Genomic DNA, 16,691 nt, shown 5'->3' on the forward strand with positions numbered 1-16,691 from the left:
AAGGCAGTATCCTTACATAATGCACAACTTGTATGTCTCACAGTCTTCTTTCTTAAGGAAATTATTTAACAACTATTCTGTTATTTATTAGTTAAGAGTTAATAAGAAATGTGTTTGGTATTACTTAAATTATATTTAAGGGCAAAAACCTTATTTTGCCTAAAATCTCCAAAATATTTACACTGTCTCAATTAAAGAGTTTTAGATAAATATAAAATGTACTTTTCATCTATTTATATATTTAAATATTAAACATACTTAAAAACTACATCTTGTACATCTGTAAGTGTGGCACCAATACTCTTCAGCAAAAGATTTAAAGAATGAACTGGAATCAGTCCTCCACGTTGTTTCGAATCTTTCGTTTCTTCTCTACCCGAACTCAATGAAACACTTAAATGCAACTAAAGAGATAAAAGAGAAAGATTTCAAAGTATTTTCTTCATATTGATAATTTAATTTTTAAAAATAAGTTTCATTTTAAATTAATTACACTTCCATTTGAAATATATTCAAATTTATCTGGATTATGCCAGTAAGTGGAAACTTAAAGGAATTTAAAATATAATACAGCTTTTTTTTTTTTTGAAATTTGAAATTCAACAATTTAAGATTATATGGTATTTGGTTCAATTCAATTCTTATTTCATAAACCTAGAAAATATTATTTTATACAATAACACTGACAATCTAGAAATAACTCATCTCAAAAACTGTTCAACTACTAAAATTAATAGTGAAATAAGATAAAAACATTTTATATTGTATACACATATTGTATATATGCTTTGCAATAATTTTGAAGTATTACATAAATAACTCACATAAATTTTGTGTTAAGAACTAACTTCCATTTAGTTCCATTTGTTCAATTCTTAAATCAAGCATACTTTACAAATTAGTTTGAAAAACAATATATATAAAATTTTCAAAATTGTCCCAAAAAGTTAAAAAGAAAAGTAAGATCAAATAATGTTAAGTCAAGATATAAACATATAAACATGTTGTAGGTGGCTCCGCTATTATTGCCACATGGCAAAAAATTATTAAAAAGAAAAAAATTAAAAGGACCATTTGTTATTGCAAATATTACAGTATTTGTAATTGCAAAGTTATAGTATTTATATACTTTTAAAGAACATAGTTTAAATTCTGTACCCCCCACTTTGGATTAAATTGATTTGCTATTATGCAGATTAACAAGGACAATAAAAATGACTTAGTTTTACCCTACCTTGATAGGAGATATATGAAAGTATTCATAGAGACTGACTTGTGATGTATCTACTAATGAAACTGTTTTGTATTCTTCCTGGAAAGCTTCTATATCTTTATGAAAAAGTTCAACCTATAAAGGAACATAAAATGTAAAGAACTGAAGAGACCAACCTACATGAGGTATTTAAACTATCATCCCACACATAGCAGAAAACTCTGTAATATACATCATGAATACTTCTCTAGATAGGAAAGTTATTGTCTCACAAGGAAAATTACTGTCTTGCTGAAAGCAAGTTACCCTAGAGATTAAAAAAAAAAAAAAAAGGCACCAGTAAAGGAAATCATGCAATAAGGAAAGATAATGCAAATGCATACTGTTTCTTCTTTCTTGTATTACCTGATTTAAAAAGCAACTGTATAAAATAATATGTATATAATGTACTGGTGGGTCTAAAAATACAGAAATTTAATATATGTGCCAATAACAGTGTAAAGGAGTCGGTTGAGAGAAAAGCTGTATTGGACTAAGGAAATGATTACAGATAGTGAAACAATAATTACAACAATGTGTTGTAGGATTTGTACCATTAATAGATGGAACATGTATCATAATGATATTTCAAAAAGGGGGAAGGGGGAAGACAGCTATATAGGAATAACTTGTCCAGATTTTTGGAATAAGCCAGTATAAATCTGAAGCTGATTCTGATACGTTAATTGTATATGGTAAGTCCTGGAGAAACCACTAAATAAAAAACCTCTAAAAAATATAGTGTAAAAATTCATTTTAAAAATTTAAACGCTTCATGAAAAAATATTCCCTGAAAGCTAAAGGAAGCAGTAAAGAGGTAACAGAGGAACAAAAAACAAAAAACATGAAATGCATAGAAAATAGAAAAATAAAATGGCTGATGCAAATACATTTACAAAAGCATCAAAGAGAATACTTAGGAATAAATTTAACAAAAGAAGTGCTAATTTTATACTTTGAAAGCTACAAAACATCACTGAAAGAAATTAAGGGTCTAAATGGAAAATCACCTTATGTTCATGGATTGGAGAAGTTAATATTGTCAAAATGGCATTACCCCCCAAATTGATCTACAAATTCAAAATCTCTAACAAAATTGCAGTTGTCTTCTTTGAAGGAGTTGACTAGCTGATTCTAGAATTCCTATGGAATTTCAATATAATCTTGAAAAAGAGGAGCAGAGTAGGAGGAATCACATTTCCTGACTGCAAAACTTATAATAAAGCAACAGTCATTAAGATGGTATGGTACTGGCAAGTATGGTACTGGCACAGTAAGGATAAAGATCAAGAAAATAAAACTGAGTGTCCAGAAATAAAACAAAACCATGTGTCTATGTAAATTGATTTTTTTTTATTTTTATTATTTTTTTTAATCATTTTATTGAGATATATTCACATACCACGCAGTCATACAAAACAAATTGTACTTTCGATTGTTTACAGTACCATTACATAGTTGTACATTCATCACCTAAATCAATCCCTGACACCTTCATTAGCACACACACAAAAATAACAAGAATAATAATTAGAGTGAAAAAGAGCAATTGAAGTAAAAAAGAACACTGGGTACCTTTGTCTGTTTGTTTCCTTCCCCTATTTTTCTACTCATCCATCCATAAACTAGACAAAGTGGAGTGTGGTCCTTATGGCTTTCCCAATCCCATTGTCACCCCTCATAAGCTACATTTTTATACATCTGTCTTCGAGATTCATGGGTTCTGGGTTGTAGTTTGATAGTTTCAGGTTATGTAAATTGATTTTGACGAGAGTGTCAAGACCATTCAATGGAGAATAGTTTTTTCAACAGATAGTACTGGGACAACTATATAGCCACATGCAAAAAATGAAGCTGCACCCTTACCTCCCACCATAAACAAAAATTAACTAAAAATAGATCAAAGACTTAAATGTAACTGCTAGAACTATAAATCTCCTCCAATAAGCACATGAAAAGATGTTTGACATCATTATCATCAGGGAAATGTAAATTAAAACCACAATGAGATATCACTTCACAGTTACTAGGATGGGTAGACTCCAAAAGTCTGAAAATAATAAGTGCTGACAAAACTGTGGAGAAATCAGAACCAACATATACAGCTATGTATAGGCATGTAAAATGGTACCATTGCTTTGGAAAACAGTCTGGCGGTCCTCAAATAATAAGACAGAGCTACCATACAATCCAGTAATTCCACATCTAGGCATAAACTCAAGAGAAATGAACACATATGTCAACACAGAAAACTTGTATACAAATGTTCTTAACAAAGTAATGTTCATAATAACCAAAAGATGGAAACAATCCAAATGGCCATTAACTGACAGATGGATAACAAAATATGGTACATCTATACAACAGAATATTATTCATTAAAAACAATGAAGTAAAAGCAATGAAGTACAGATATATGCTACACCATGGAGGAACCCTGAAAACATTATGCTAAGTGAAAGAAGCCTAATGAAAAAAAACCACATATTATATTTCCAGTTATATGAAATGTCCAGAATAGGGAAATCTTTAAAGATAAAAAAGTAAATTAGTGGTTTCTTACGACTAAAAGCAATAGCAAAAGAGAATGGAGTTTGTTTTTGAAGTGATGAAAATGTTCTAAAATTGTGGCAAAGGTTGCACATCTATGAATATAATAAAAGTCATTAAATTATCTACCCTAAAAATGTAATATAATGGTATGTGAATTATATCTCAAAGCTATAAAAAGTCACAGAAGACCATATATTATATAATTCCATTTATCTAAAATGATCAGAATAGACAAATTCATAGAGACATAAGGTAAATTAGGTGGGGGTGGGGTGGCGGTGATAGCTAAATGGTACTAAGTTTCTTTTGCAGGTAATGAAACTGCCCCAAAATTAATTGTGGTGATGGTTGCACAACTTTATGAATATATTAAAATCCACTGAATTGCACACTTTAAATGGGTGAATTGTATAGTATGTTAACTATACATCAGTAAAGCTGTTGTGAAAAAGAAAAAGAAAAAAAAAAAAGATAGTTTACCTTGTCTCTATCAATGCAGTTTGCCCTGATCTTAAGAATTCATTCTATGAGGGTATGTTTTAAAAAAAACCATATTTGAAAGACTCTATTGCTGTGATTATATGGTCTTTGTTCAGTCATGAAGAGATATTATCTTTTAATTTACTTTACCCCTTCTCTCATCAAATATCCTGATCCTACCCAAACTTCCAAATTATTAATCAAAGCAAAAGCTCACAAAGTAACCCAAAACAAAAAGAAAGAAGAGTACTAGTGATGTGACCATGACTCATTACCAGCTCCCCTCTCCTACTGGCCCAAAACATTTCCTCATCTTTGCTAAGTCACCTTACAAAGGCTATTCGTCCTGCTCCTATCTTCGGTAACTTATTATTTTGAAAGTGGACCAAAATCATTTTGATGCGTTTAAGAATTTATAATAACATTCAGTTTTTCAGCCCTCCTCCTTTCCCTAATCCTTCCCATTAAATGCTATTATGGTAAATCTTACCTCCGTTTTTTCAGTCACCTCAGCTTCTGCCATAAGTTCTGCTAAAGCATAGATAAATCCTAGATCTAACCTGAGATCCATTTCTTGGATCAACACTTTGAAATACCTGTACCACAAAGTAAAAAAAAAAAAAAAAAAAAAAAAAAATTAAAAGCATCAATTAACTGCATTAAGATAATTAGATGAGAAAAAAAGTATTAGAAAAATATTACACCTTTGAAATTTAGGATTTTTTAGGTGAGTGAACAAAAAAAAACACGGCAACACAATTCACAATAGCAAAAAAACTATAAATACCCAAATGTTCATAGAGAGAAAATTGACAGTGTTACATAGTCATACAATAGAATATAACTCATCAGTGACAATGAGTAGACTACATACAATATTAATAAATTTTAGTAAAAACGTTGAGTGAAAAAAAACAAGGTCTAGGAGTTTATGTACAACTTGAAACAATTTTTTTAAAAATTAGAAGTAAACAAAAACTATATAATATAATGTTAAGGCACATGCATACATACAAAATAGAGCTATATTTCTTTCCACAAGGAAGGGAAAAGGGATGGTATATATTTTGGTGACAGGGTGGGAAGCAAGAAACAGTAGAGAAATAAACAGATGGACATTATTGTCAATCTTCTATTTCTTGGATAGTGAATATGAAAAAATATTTCTGACAGGTCTAAGTCATTATATAGACAACTTACAAGATAAAAAAATAAACAAAAAAGAAAAGAAAAGAAAATATCCACAACCCAGCAGCAAGCACTGTTAATACCTTGGTATATTTCATCTAGAACTGACTCTTCAAGATTATAAAATAATTAAAAGATTTTTATATAACCTTTATATTCTAATATTTTATATTTAAATCTTTGCTTCATCTTAAATTTAAGAGTATAATTAATTCATATATTTAAATCAAAATATTAAATGAACACACAAATTTTTAAGACACTTACTTAATACGTGATATCTGGGAATGCCCTGCAGATCTCATGACAATACTGACATCTGTAAAGGGCTTTGGTGCTGTAACGGTTAAAAAACATGATTAATCACATGGTGCTTTAACCAAAAGCATTTTCTTGCAATATACTGTACATCACAATGTATAATAAAATCATTTACTAAATCATGAGTATCAATCAAAATTACTGATACCCTGTGAGATTCATTACAATCTTAATTTTAGACTCCAGGATTATATTTTTAATTATCTATATTCACTTAAGGTTCACTAATTCTTTAATTAGTGATTTTAAACTAGAAGTATGTGTTACACTCATCAGGGAAACCTAGTAAAAATACAGATGGCAGAATTCTGCTTCAGACTTCCAGGTGGAGGGGCCTGGGCATGTACAGTGTTTAAAAAGCTTCCAAGTTGAATATGAAAAGCACACCCTAGACAGTTTAGAGCCGGGGCAGGGGGGAAGAAAAGTGGTGGTGACAGGAGGGAGCAAAGCAAGAAAGGAGTGAAATACAATAGCGGGGACTAAAGTGGGGAGAAGAGGGACAGTCAAGAAAGAAAAAAAAAGGGGGAAAATGAACGTGGAAGCAAGGACTTACAAGTTATTCCCATCTGGGCAACATAAGACAGTTTCTGTTATTAGAAAACACTTTAAATTTGAACTTCCTCAATATTTATTCAAAGGGGTTTGCAAATAAAAAAATCTGTTTTTTAAAATTAATACTTCTAAAATTTTAAATACATATTTCTAATTAATCTTTTTGTTCGTATTCACTTCAGTTTTGATGAAGTTAGTTGAATCCTTACTGGCCGTTTTCAAGCAGCTTAATTTTCCAATGATCCTACAGAAACTAAATTTGAGTATGTTTCATTTCATATTTTTATAGTAAAACAAATAAAATAGCTACACAAATGTTTTCATGGCAATTAAAAAATTAAAACAAACCTGAATCCATGGTGACTGACTTGGGAGGTTTAATAGGATAAAACACAAAAGGAAATATAGCACCATGTATCTGGTTTTGGATCTATGAAAATTAAAAAATGGGATAGTATATTAATACACTAATTATATAAGCTAACTAGAATAACAATATTTAAGAAGTATAAGTATCCCCCTTCCCCATAAAGTCAACACCCCTTTTGAATAAGAACAAGTCAGAGTGGTCATTGCCCAAATATCCCTAAAGACAGAGACAGTGATCAAATGAAAGGGAGGAGTAGCAACAGACAAGATAGGATTTTAACAAAGGATTATGACCACTGGAATCATTATACATATTTTTTAGTCTCTAGCGTATTAGAACAGCTAGAAGGAAATAACTGAAATTGTGGAAATGTAACCCATACTATACTTTGAAATTTGCTCTATAATGATTTGTTAAACTGTACTTTGAAAGCTATCACTTGACTGTATATATATTTCGCAATAAAAAAATATTTAAAAAAAATAAAGTATAAGGAACCCAAAAGCCTAGTTCAACACTGAAACTGAAGTACTAGATAAAACAGGCCATAGGAATACGTTCGATGTCTTACTATGTTATTTTAGAATATAATGTGCCTATTGTTTTAGGAAGACTTACCTGTATTCTGTAAATTTGAACTCTAAATGATGATTGGTGTGCAGATGTACTATATTCCACTTTTAATGCTGGAAGATAATTTCTTCGCACAGCTATTACATGTGGTTGCAGAATTTTCATGTTACTACCAGTAGGTGTTAAGCGAACCTGAAAAATATGCACCCCCCCCAGAAAAAAAAAACACAGAATTTGTTTATCCATAATTGACTAAAATCAGAAATCGTACCAAAAAACCTTTTAAGAAAACACTAACTGAAACAATAAGTGAAATATTTGATTAGGTTTCGATCCATAATTCATAAAATTCACATAAATATTCAAATAATCCTTATAGCTTGGTGTATCATTTTTTGCTCAAATTTACTAAAAATAAGGTAAAATACAATATAAAAATAATTTAAAAATAAAATGAATAAAACAAATTTTAAGAATAAAAATACATAATTTATTGGTTTCTTGTTAATCCCAAGGAACAGATCATTAGTATCTAAAGAGAAAGTATGATTTCTCAATAGACAACCACCACTTTAAAATATTTTATATGAAGTACAACTGATAGGATTAATTATGCTCAATTTGTTTTGTAAGGCAACCTAACTTAAAAACTCACTTGCATTTTATCTAATTACAACAGACAAAGTCAAAACTTCAAATAAGCACTTAAAAATATTACCGGAATGTTAGTGTCCAACTCAATAATCTTATCTTCTGAAGGCGAAGACTCAGTATATTCCTTAAATTCCTTCTCTAACTTCTCAGTTTGCTTAACACTCAGCGGTTTCCATCTTGCCTTCTTCTTGGGCTTTGTCTCCCAAACAACATCAGAACTTATATATAAAAGCAAAAATCATGGTATTAACTTATAAATATTTTCATTTTAACAGGTTTATTACATGAATTACAAAATCTTCAATAAAACTTTGTAGGCTTCATTCTACCTGAGGAGTGACAGATAATAAATAGTAAAAATAATAAGCAAATACAAATACTGTAGAAAGTGAAAATTCCTTTGAAAGAAGAAAAAGCAGGCAGGGTAAAAGGAGGATTTGGAGTATTTGGATATATGAAGTGGTAGGGGTTGCAGTATTAAAACAGAGTTGTCAACTGGGACCTCAATGGGAGAGTGAGATTTTAGCAAGCCTGAAGGGAGGTGAGGGAGTTATATAGAAAATAACAGAACACGTTTGCAGCATATGAACAAGAGCAAGGAAGCTGGCATGGCTGGCATACATTCAGTAAAAAGAAGAGCAGATGATGAAATAAGAGAGGTAGTTGGAGCGCAAACAATGTAAAACCTTACAGGACATTATAAAGACTTCGAGTTTTATTCTAAGTGAGATGAGGAACTATTGAAGGGTTATGAGACGGTAAGTGACGTGATCTGACTTATGCTTTAAGAATACACTGTGTGTTGGTGTAAGGACAAAGAGAGGGGTCAAGACTAGAAGCAGGAAAACCTGTCAGGAGCTTAATGCAGTAACCATGAGAGAAACGGTGATGGATATATTTCATGTGACTAGGCAGTAAAATAAGGTAGTAAAATGTGGTCAGATTCTATGCAAATTCTGAAAAACTTCTGAATGGATTAGATTTGAGGTGTAAGATAAAGAGAGGAATCAAAGATGATTCCAAAGCTTTTGGCAAGAGCAACTAGAAAAATATAGTTATTGAGTCAGATGGGGAGCCAGTTTTAGGTAGGAGGAGGAATTTAGGAGTTTAGTTTTGCACATATAAAGTTTAAGAAATCTCATATATCTGTGTGGAGATTTCTGCAGGTTTTTGGATATACAAGACTGGAGTTCAGGGGACCTGCCTGGCTGGTCATATAAATCTGGGAATTTGGGGCATGTATGTGGTATTTAAAATCATAAAACTGAAAGAAGAAAAGAGGACTAAGGTCTGAGAGACTCAAGGCATCCAATATTAAGCAGTTGAGAAGACAAGGAGCCAACAAATGAGACTGAGAATGCTGGGTCAGGAAGAAAAACCAAGATGGTGAGGTATTCTGGGAGTCAAATGAAAGAAACTCAATCAAGAAGAGATGTGGCAAATGTTATGAAGTCAAGTAATATGCGAAGTAAGAACTGCACACTCAATCTGGCAATAGAAGTAAATGGTGATCTTGGCAAGAACAGTTTCATGGTATACTGGAAGCAAAAGCCTTCTGGGGGTGGTTTAAGAGAAAATGGGTGAAAAAGAATTAGAGACTGAATTTATCAGAACTCTTCTGTAATAACCAACACTTTGGAGGAGTTTAGGTATAAAGGCAAGCAAAAAAAAAAAAAGGCAGGGGGGAATAGCTAGGAAAAGTAGGCTCAAAAGAATTAAGAGGCATAACATTGATGGCAATGAGCCAAAAATTATAGATGTAGGAGACAGAATTATTGGATCAATGTCCCAAATCGGCAAAAAGGAATGGAATGCAGTGCAAAAAGTAGAAAATTAAGTTTAAATAGGACCACATACGATACACCTATGGTAACTACAGAGAAATATGTGAGTATGGTATGTAGGTGCAAATGCGGGTAGGCAGGAAGTTGTGGTATTGGGGAGGTGGGTCTTTGGAAGTTCTCTTTTGACTGTTTCAGTTTCCTCAGTGAAGTGGGATGCAAGGTAATGACTGAGATAGAGAATGGAGGAGGAGATACTGGGGGTTTAAGGAAAGAAAAAAGTGTGAAATAGTAATCTAGGACTGAGAGTGAATGGAACAAATCTACTTGTACTGACCTTAAATTGCTGAAAGACCTACATATAGAATAAAAAAAAAAAATCTATCTACTCTGAATTATTTCATTCTTACTGTTCTCTATTCTATTTAAGTTTATTTCTTCTAAAATTTTATATTCACTTAATAAATGGAAAAGTAGGAATCGCATTTTATTCATCTTTGCATTTACACCATTTAGCATAGGAGAAAGACAAGTTAGGTGGTAACTGCCTAAAAATCTGTTGCCTACTTGACCCTTTTGTTTAATTAATGAAAACTTGCCTTTTTAAAGAACAATACAATTTCTAATAAAATAGTTAAAAAAATTTATTGTGAAATGGCATTGATTCCATTCAATGAAAGAATAAGGAATATTTATAGTCAGATGCATTTACATGGAAAACTAAATTTAAATCTGTATCATGTTCCTTTAATATTTGTTTTAGCATTTATTTCAAATAAAGGATTAAAACTACATCACCATGGTTATAAAGTAGAAGAAATGCTCTTTTTTGATAAAGTAAAAAAAAAAGCTCCTGTATTTTAAAAAATTAGCTTCAATGTAGTTATTTTAGGTTATTTTGTTTTTCTTATGCCTTTGTTTGATGATGGTTTGTTAATTTTCTGGGGTATATAGGAACATGTTGGAAGCAATGTAGTTATTTTAGATTATCTGTTTTTCTTATTTCTTTGGTTATGGTTTGTTAATTTTCTTGGAGTATGGTAGGAACATGTTGGAAGCAAAGTAGTTACTTTAGGTTATTTTTCTTAATCCTTTGCTTTGTTTTGTTTGAAATGTGTTTTTGCTGTTTTTAATTTTTTGATAAAGTCAAAAAAAAGAAAAAAACTACATTATCATGGTTATAAACTAGAAGAAATGCTCTTAAGTAGGCATTAATACATAGAAATTAATTTTAACTCAAGTGTTTATAAATAAGAATAAGGGCATAAAAGAGAGAAAAGAATCAATGGTGATTTCTTATATGGGGAACAATAAACATAGTTTTGCCTTATTTGATCATGAAGTGCCAAAGTCAAGCTAGAACATGATTGCCTTTAGTTTTATTCCTCAAACAACTGTTTATAGAGTATCTACAATGTACCTTACACACTGTGGTAGGCAGAAAAGCACGACAAGCATTTTTTACAACATGTTAAATTTGAAAAGCACTACTTTCAGTAAGCTGAATAAACCTAACTATTAATTGAGTTGGGTTGGGAGGATTAATAACTAAATGAGGAATTTATAAATTTGATTGTTGACATGTATTTATCTCAAAAGGCCAAAAAAAAAAAAAAAATCACAGAAGGACCTCTGCACCAATGGATAGACACAAAACAAATTTAAAACTATATTATTTCAGATTTTATAACCATCATTTTAACAATAACCATCATTTCTTAAGAACTGATCATTTAAATTTATTCAAATTGTATCTAACCTCGTAATGCCAATATAGGCTACTTCTTGCTTTGTATAATTGTTGACAAGAGAGATTCCAACATCTTGTAATGCCATTACAATTTCTTGCTCTGCTAACTCTGCTTTCTCACTTTCATATGTCACTTTAAATACCCTTGGATCTTCAGTGAATAATATAATGCGTTGTAAGCCTTCAAAGAATGAAACTAAATAAATGGTCTTTTTCCCCAAATTTATAGGCGTCATCATATCCTAAAACAAAACGACCAAAAAATAAAAATTAGTGTTGGTTCCAACCAACATGAAATTTAGATTCCACACTTATAAAACAAGACTAATAATGGCACCTATTTCATAGGGTTGGGTGGAAATTAAATGAATATATAATTAACATAATGAATAATTTTATATCATAGTAATCATTTTTAAATGAATATATAATATGATGAATGATTTTACATCATAGTAATCATTTGATATTAGCTACTGCCATTATTATTATGAAGTTATTAATCAGGAAGACAGATCAAATGTTTAATTTCCTTTATGTTAACATTTTAGTAAAATCTAATTAGTTTTCCACTGGAGGCTAATCATTAACACAAAGTATTACTTTCTCTACTTTACTCTAACATCACAGTAATATAATGTACTAAAAGTTTTTGCATTCTGAAATTCATATTTCCTTTCAGAGTTCAATCAGAGATAGGATAAAAAATATCTAACACCTCGGTTGCATGTGCTAAAAATCATGGATATTCACTATGTGATCAGTTCTGGAACAAGCCCTTATAGAAGCACTATGGAGATATAAGGATCTTAGGTTGAATGATAAGATAAATATAGCAAATTCTAATATTAACACTCAATCATGAATTTTTAGTTAAATGAATATTCTAATCAATTGGAAATTATACAGTACATGCTCATGTTACAATTCACAGAGATTAAAAATTGGAGCTGTTAACATAAATCAGTTATCTAAGAACAGTCATGTTACTTAAAATATTTTCAAAAATAAAATATACAGCACTAAAACTACATTGGAATTAATTTCTTATTTCCAAATAATTTAGACGTCTTTCTATCTTGCAGTGGATTTCAGATAACTTATAAACATCAATTATCACAAAATGCAAAAGTACTAATCAACAGATCAAACAAGTAAGACTATTTTTACATTAAAACACAATCTTTTTTCCTGACTAAACCCAATAATCAAAAATTTAAAAAGTTATGTCAATTACAGGCAACTGTGCCGGTTTGAAACTGTTATGCATCCCAGGAAAGACTATATTCTTTTAATCCACTCTTGTGAGTGCCAACTTATTGTGGGTGGGATCTTTTTATTAGGTTGTTTCCATGGAGATATTGAAAAAAACACACACCTCCACCAGACTCCTCAATAGCAACACTAGAAAACAATCGAAAAATATCATCAATATGCTAAAAGCAAATCTAAACCAGACTATCTCACTCAGTAAAAATATTCTTCAATGAAAAAAGGCATACAAAATAAAGATGCCTAGTAAAAATAAAAACTACCAAGGTTTACCATCAACAGACTCACTCAATGAAATTCTACAGGAAGAATTAACCAGTGGCAAAAATAAAGTGTGCCAAAATGGAGAAATGAAGCACATAAAGGAACATCATTCAAGTAAAATAGCAGCTACATGGGAAAAACATTTTATAAACTTCAATATCCGGTATTGATAAAAACTTTTGGCAATCTAGGGCTAGAGGGAAGTTCTTTAACCTCTTAAAGAAATCTCAAAAACAAAACAAAACAAAACAAAAAACCTATAGCAACGATCATACTTATTGATGAGTATTAAAGGCATTCATTCAATTTAAGATCAGAAGTAAGACAAAGGTACCTGCAATCATCACTTTTATTCAACAGTATGTAAAGGTCCTAGCCAGCCAGTAAGGCAAGAAAAAATTAAAGATGAAAAGACTGGAAAGGAAAAAAACAAAACTCTTACTTGTAAATGTCATGATTGTCCACCCACAAAATAAAAAATAATTTAATATTAATAGAAGAGTTCAGTGAGTCATCTGGATGTAAAATCAAATACAAAATGCTAATGCATTTCTATTCACTAAAGAGCAAGTTTAATTTTAAAAGATACCATGAGTTTTCACTATTGCGATTAATTATAGGTGGTCTTGGACCAACTGTTTTGCTAAGAACAAAAGCAGGACAAATTATAAAAAGGAAGACATATGTTTGAAAAGACAGAAAAGATAACAAGGCAATGAAGATTAATGGGACCAAAAATCTGGGAAAGCAGGAAAGCCAATAAAGGTGAGCTTGGTATTTGGGGTTTCTTTCTTCAAAAGCCAATTGCCAATTCTTAAAAAGGAAGAAGAATCTGAGAGGCTTTGAAACTCGGTAGATATTAGGTTGTCTCATGGGAACGAAAGGACTAACAGTGGACTGCAGGACGTGCCAAAGAGAAGGGGTTAATAACTTAGGCTTCTAGTTGATTCCCCAAAAGGCTGTACCCTAGTTGCAAAGGTGAATTGGACATAGACCAGATGTTACAAGGACAGAAGACCAGTTTCAAATCATCCCAACTGGCACCTGGATTAAAGCAATCTGCCTCTAGACTAGAAGCCTGATAAAGGCAAAACAATGTCTTCTCAGGAGAAAGGGAACGTCATACAAAGCTTCAAATTATTTTTAAAAATTATCATATACAATATCCATAAAACATAATGTGCCAGTTTGGATGTATTATGCCCCCCAAAACACCATTATCTTTGATGCAATCTTGTGTGGGCAGATGTATTAGTGTTGATTAGACTGTAATTCTTTGAGTGTTTCCACGGAGATGCGAGTCACCCAACTGTAGGTGATAACTCTGATTGGATAATTTCCATGGAAGTATGGCCCTGTCCATTCAGTGTGGGCCTTGATTAGTTTACTAGAGCACTATATAAGTTCAGACAAAAGGAGCAAGCTTGCTACAGCCAAGAGGGACACTCTGAAGAACACACAGGAGCTGAGAGAGGAGCTGCAGCTTACAGAGACATTTTGGAGATGGCCTTTGAAATCAGATTTTTGCTCAGGGGAAGCTAAAGAGAGGACAAATGCCCCAAGAGTAACTAAGAGTGATGTTTTTTGAGAAGCTGCAGCCTAGAGAGGAATGTCCTGAGAGAAAGCCATTTTGAAACCAGAACCCTGGAGCAGACGCCAGCCACGTGCCTTCCCAGCTAACAGAGGTTTTCTGGACACCACTGGCCATCCTCTAGTGAAGGTACCCGGATGTTGACGTCTTATCTTGGACACTTTATGGCCTTAAGACTGTAACTTTGTAACCAAATAAACCCCCTTTATAAAAGTTGATCCATTTCTGGTGTTTTGCAAAAAGGCATCATTAGCAAACAGGAACAATAGTATACAGAAGAGAACAGATCTGAGTGAAAACTAAGGGGAAATACATAAAACTATCTTCAAGAGATCTAGATACAGGAATTCTCAGGTAGTCTTTAAAATCACTGATATATATATATATGCTCAAGGAATTAATTAACAAGATAATTTTATAACAGAAATTTCCAAAACAGAAACTCAAGAACTGAAAATTTCAATAACTGAAATTAAGAACTCAAAGGACGATTTTAATAGCAGATTAGATACAGCAAGAGAAGTGTGCTGGTTAAGTCAAAAGAAAATATCTGTACTGAAGCATGGAAGCAAAACAATGAAATAATACAGAAAACCTTCCACCATGTCCCATATGACTTTTATGTGGTTTTCAGTATTTTAATTGTGCAGCTGTAAGGTAGGTGGAAGAATGAAGCAGGTACAAGCATTATTTAAAGAAATAATGGCTGATAACTTTCCAAGCCAGACAGAAGACTTCAAGCTACCATTTCAGGAAGCACAGTAAATCAAGGAAATAAACACAGAGAAAATCATACCTAGGAATATTGTAGTAAAACTGCAGAAAGCCAAACAAAAAAGAGAAAATCACGAAAGCAGCTGGAGAGGTTGGGGAGAGAGAAGAGCGGGGCATGCCAACCCCGAAATTGGACATCCAGCTAAAATTACCCCACAATAAAAGGTCAAAATACAGATATTTCCAGACAAACTCCTATAGAATTTGTCAGCTGTAGACTCACATTAGAAAAATACTAAAGAGAAGAAAAATGAGCCTAGATGGAAGCATGGTGTGCCGGTTTGTATAGCTATGTCCCCCAGAAAAAGCCATATTCTTTAATGCATTCTTGTGGGGGCAGACGTATTAGTGTGGATTGGGTTGGAACCTGTTGGTTCAGTGTTCATGGAAATGTGACCCACCCAACTGTGGGTGATAATTCTGACTGGATAATTTCCATAGAGGCATGGCCCTGCCCATTCAGCATGGGCCTTGTTTAGTTTACTGGAGCACTATATAAGCTCAGACAGAAGGAGCTTAGGGCGAGCTGGAACTGAGACAGACATTTTGACGACAGCTGTTGGAAACTGATGCAGACATTTTGGAGAATGCTGTTTTGAAACACCACCAGGAGCAGATGCCAGCCACGTGCCTTCCCAGCTAACAGGGATTTTCCAGATGCCCGTGGCCTTTATCCAGTGAAGGTACCCTTTGTTGACGGACACTTTATGGCCTTAAGACTGTAACTGTGTAACCAAATAAACCCCTTTTATAAAAGCCAATCCATTTCTGGTGTATTACATTCTGGCAGCATTAGCAAACTAGAACACATGGAGATAGAGGAAGGAATGAAAAGCAGCAAGAGAAAAATATCTGTGAATCCAGATATTTTAATTGTAGAAAACAAAAATAACTACTTGTGGGATTTATCATATATTTAGAAATAAAATATATAATACTATATAATTTAAAGGAAGCAAATGGAATTAAAGAATTCTAAAGTCTTTGCACTGCTGGAGACATGGTAAAAGTACTTAATGTATAGCAGATTTTTAATAAGTCAAGGATGCATGTTGTAATGTGGTAGGATGCTAAAGCTTTGCTTCTCCTAGTGTGATGATGCTTGTATGTCCCTTGCAGAGAACATGTAAGCTATGCTCATGGGTTGTTCCAAGAGCTATTTACTACGGTATGGTAGGGAGTTTGTAAGTCAGAGTGGCACATGTGATGGTTAGGTTCATGTGTCAACTTGGCCAGGTTATGGTGCCCAGTTCTTGGTCAAGCAAGCGCTGCCCTGATTGTTACTGTGAGGATATTTTGTGGTATTAAATTATCAG

The 16,691-nt window shown here is 32.4% G+C and overlaps 1 protein-coding gene across 4 annotated transcripts in view; it reads right to left on the reverse strand.

Annotated features, from left to right (window-relative positions):
• VPS13A (vacuolar protein sorting 13 homolog A) overlaps positions 1 to 16,691 on the reverse strand; it is a 275,242-nt gene that overhangs the window by 44,856 nt on the left and 213,695 nt on the right. For 3 of the 4 annotated variants that reach the window (XM_037798536.1, XM_037798538.1, XM_037798537.1), the window contains exons 48-55: positions 11,484 to 11,716; positions 8,008 to 8,161; positions 7,335 to 7,481; positions 6,695 to 6,776; positions 5,741 to 5,810; positions 4,776 to 4,881; positions 1,235 to 1,348; positions 259 to 404 (exon numbers count right to left, since the gene is read on the reverse strand). In XM_037798536.1, the coding sequence (XP_037654464.1) occupies positions 259 to 404; positions 1,235 to 1,348; positions 4,776 to 4,881; positions 5,741 to 5,810; positions 6,695 to 6,776; positions 7,335 to 7,481; positions 8,008 to 8,161; positions 11,484 to 11,716 (1,052 nt within the window). Of the gene's footprint in view, positions 1 to 258; positions 405 to 1,234; positions 1,349 to 4,775; positions 4,882 to 5,740; positions 5,811 to 6,694; positions 6,777 to 7,334; positions 7,482 to 8,007; positions 8,162 to 11,483; positions 11,717 to 16,691 lie in introns of those variants that run through there. The other variant, XM_037798539.1, reaches the window with a different exon arrangement.

This window comes from Choloepus didactylus, chromosome 10 (genome assembly GCF_015220235.1).
Source record: "Choloepus didactylus isolate mChoDid1 chromosome 10, mChoDid1.pri, whole genome shotgun sequence".
Lineage (NCBI taxonomy): Eukaryota > Metazoa > Chordata > Mammalia > Pilosa > Megalonychidae > Choloepus > Choloepus didactylus.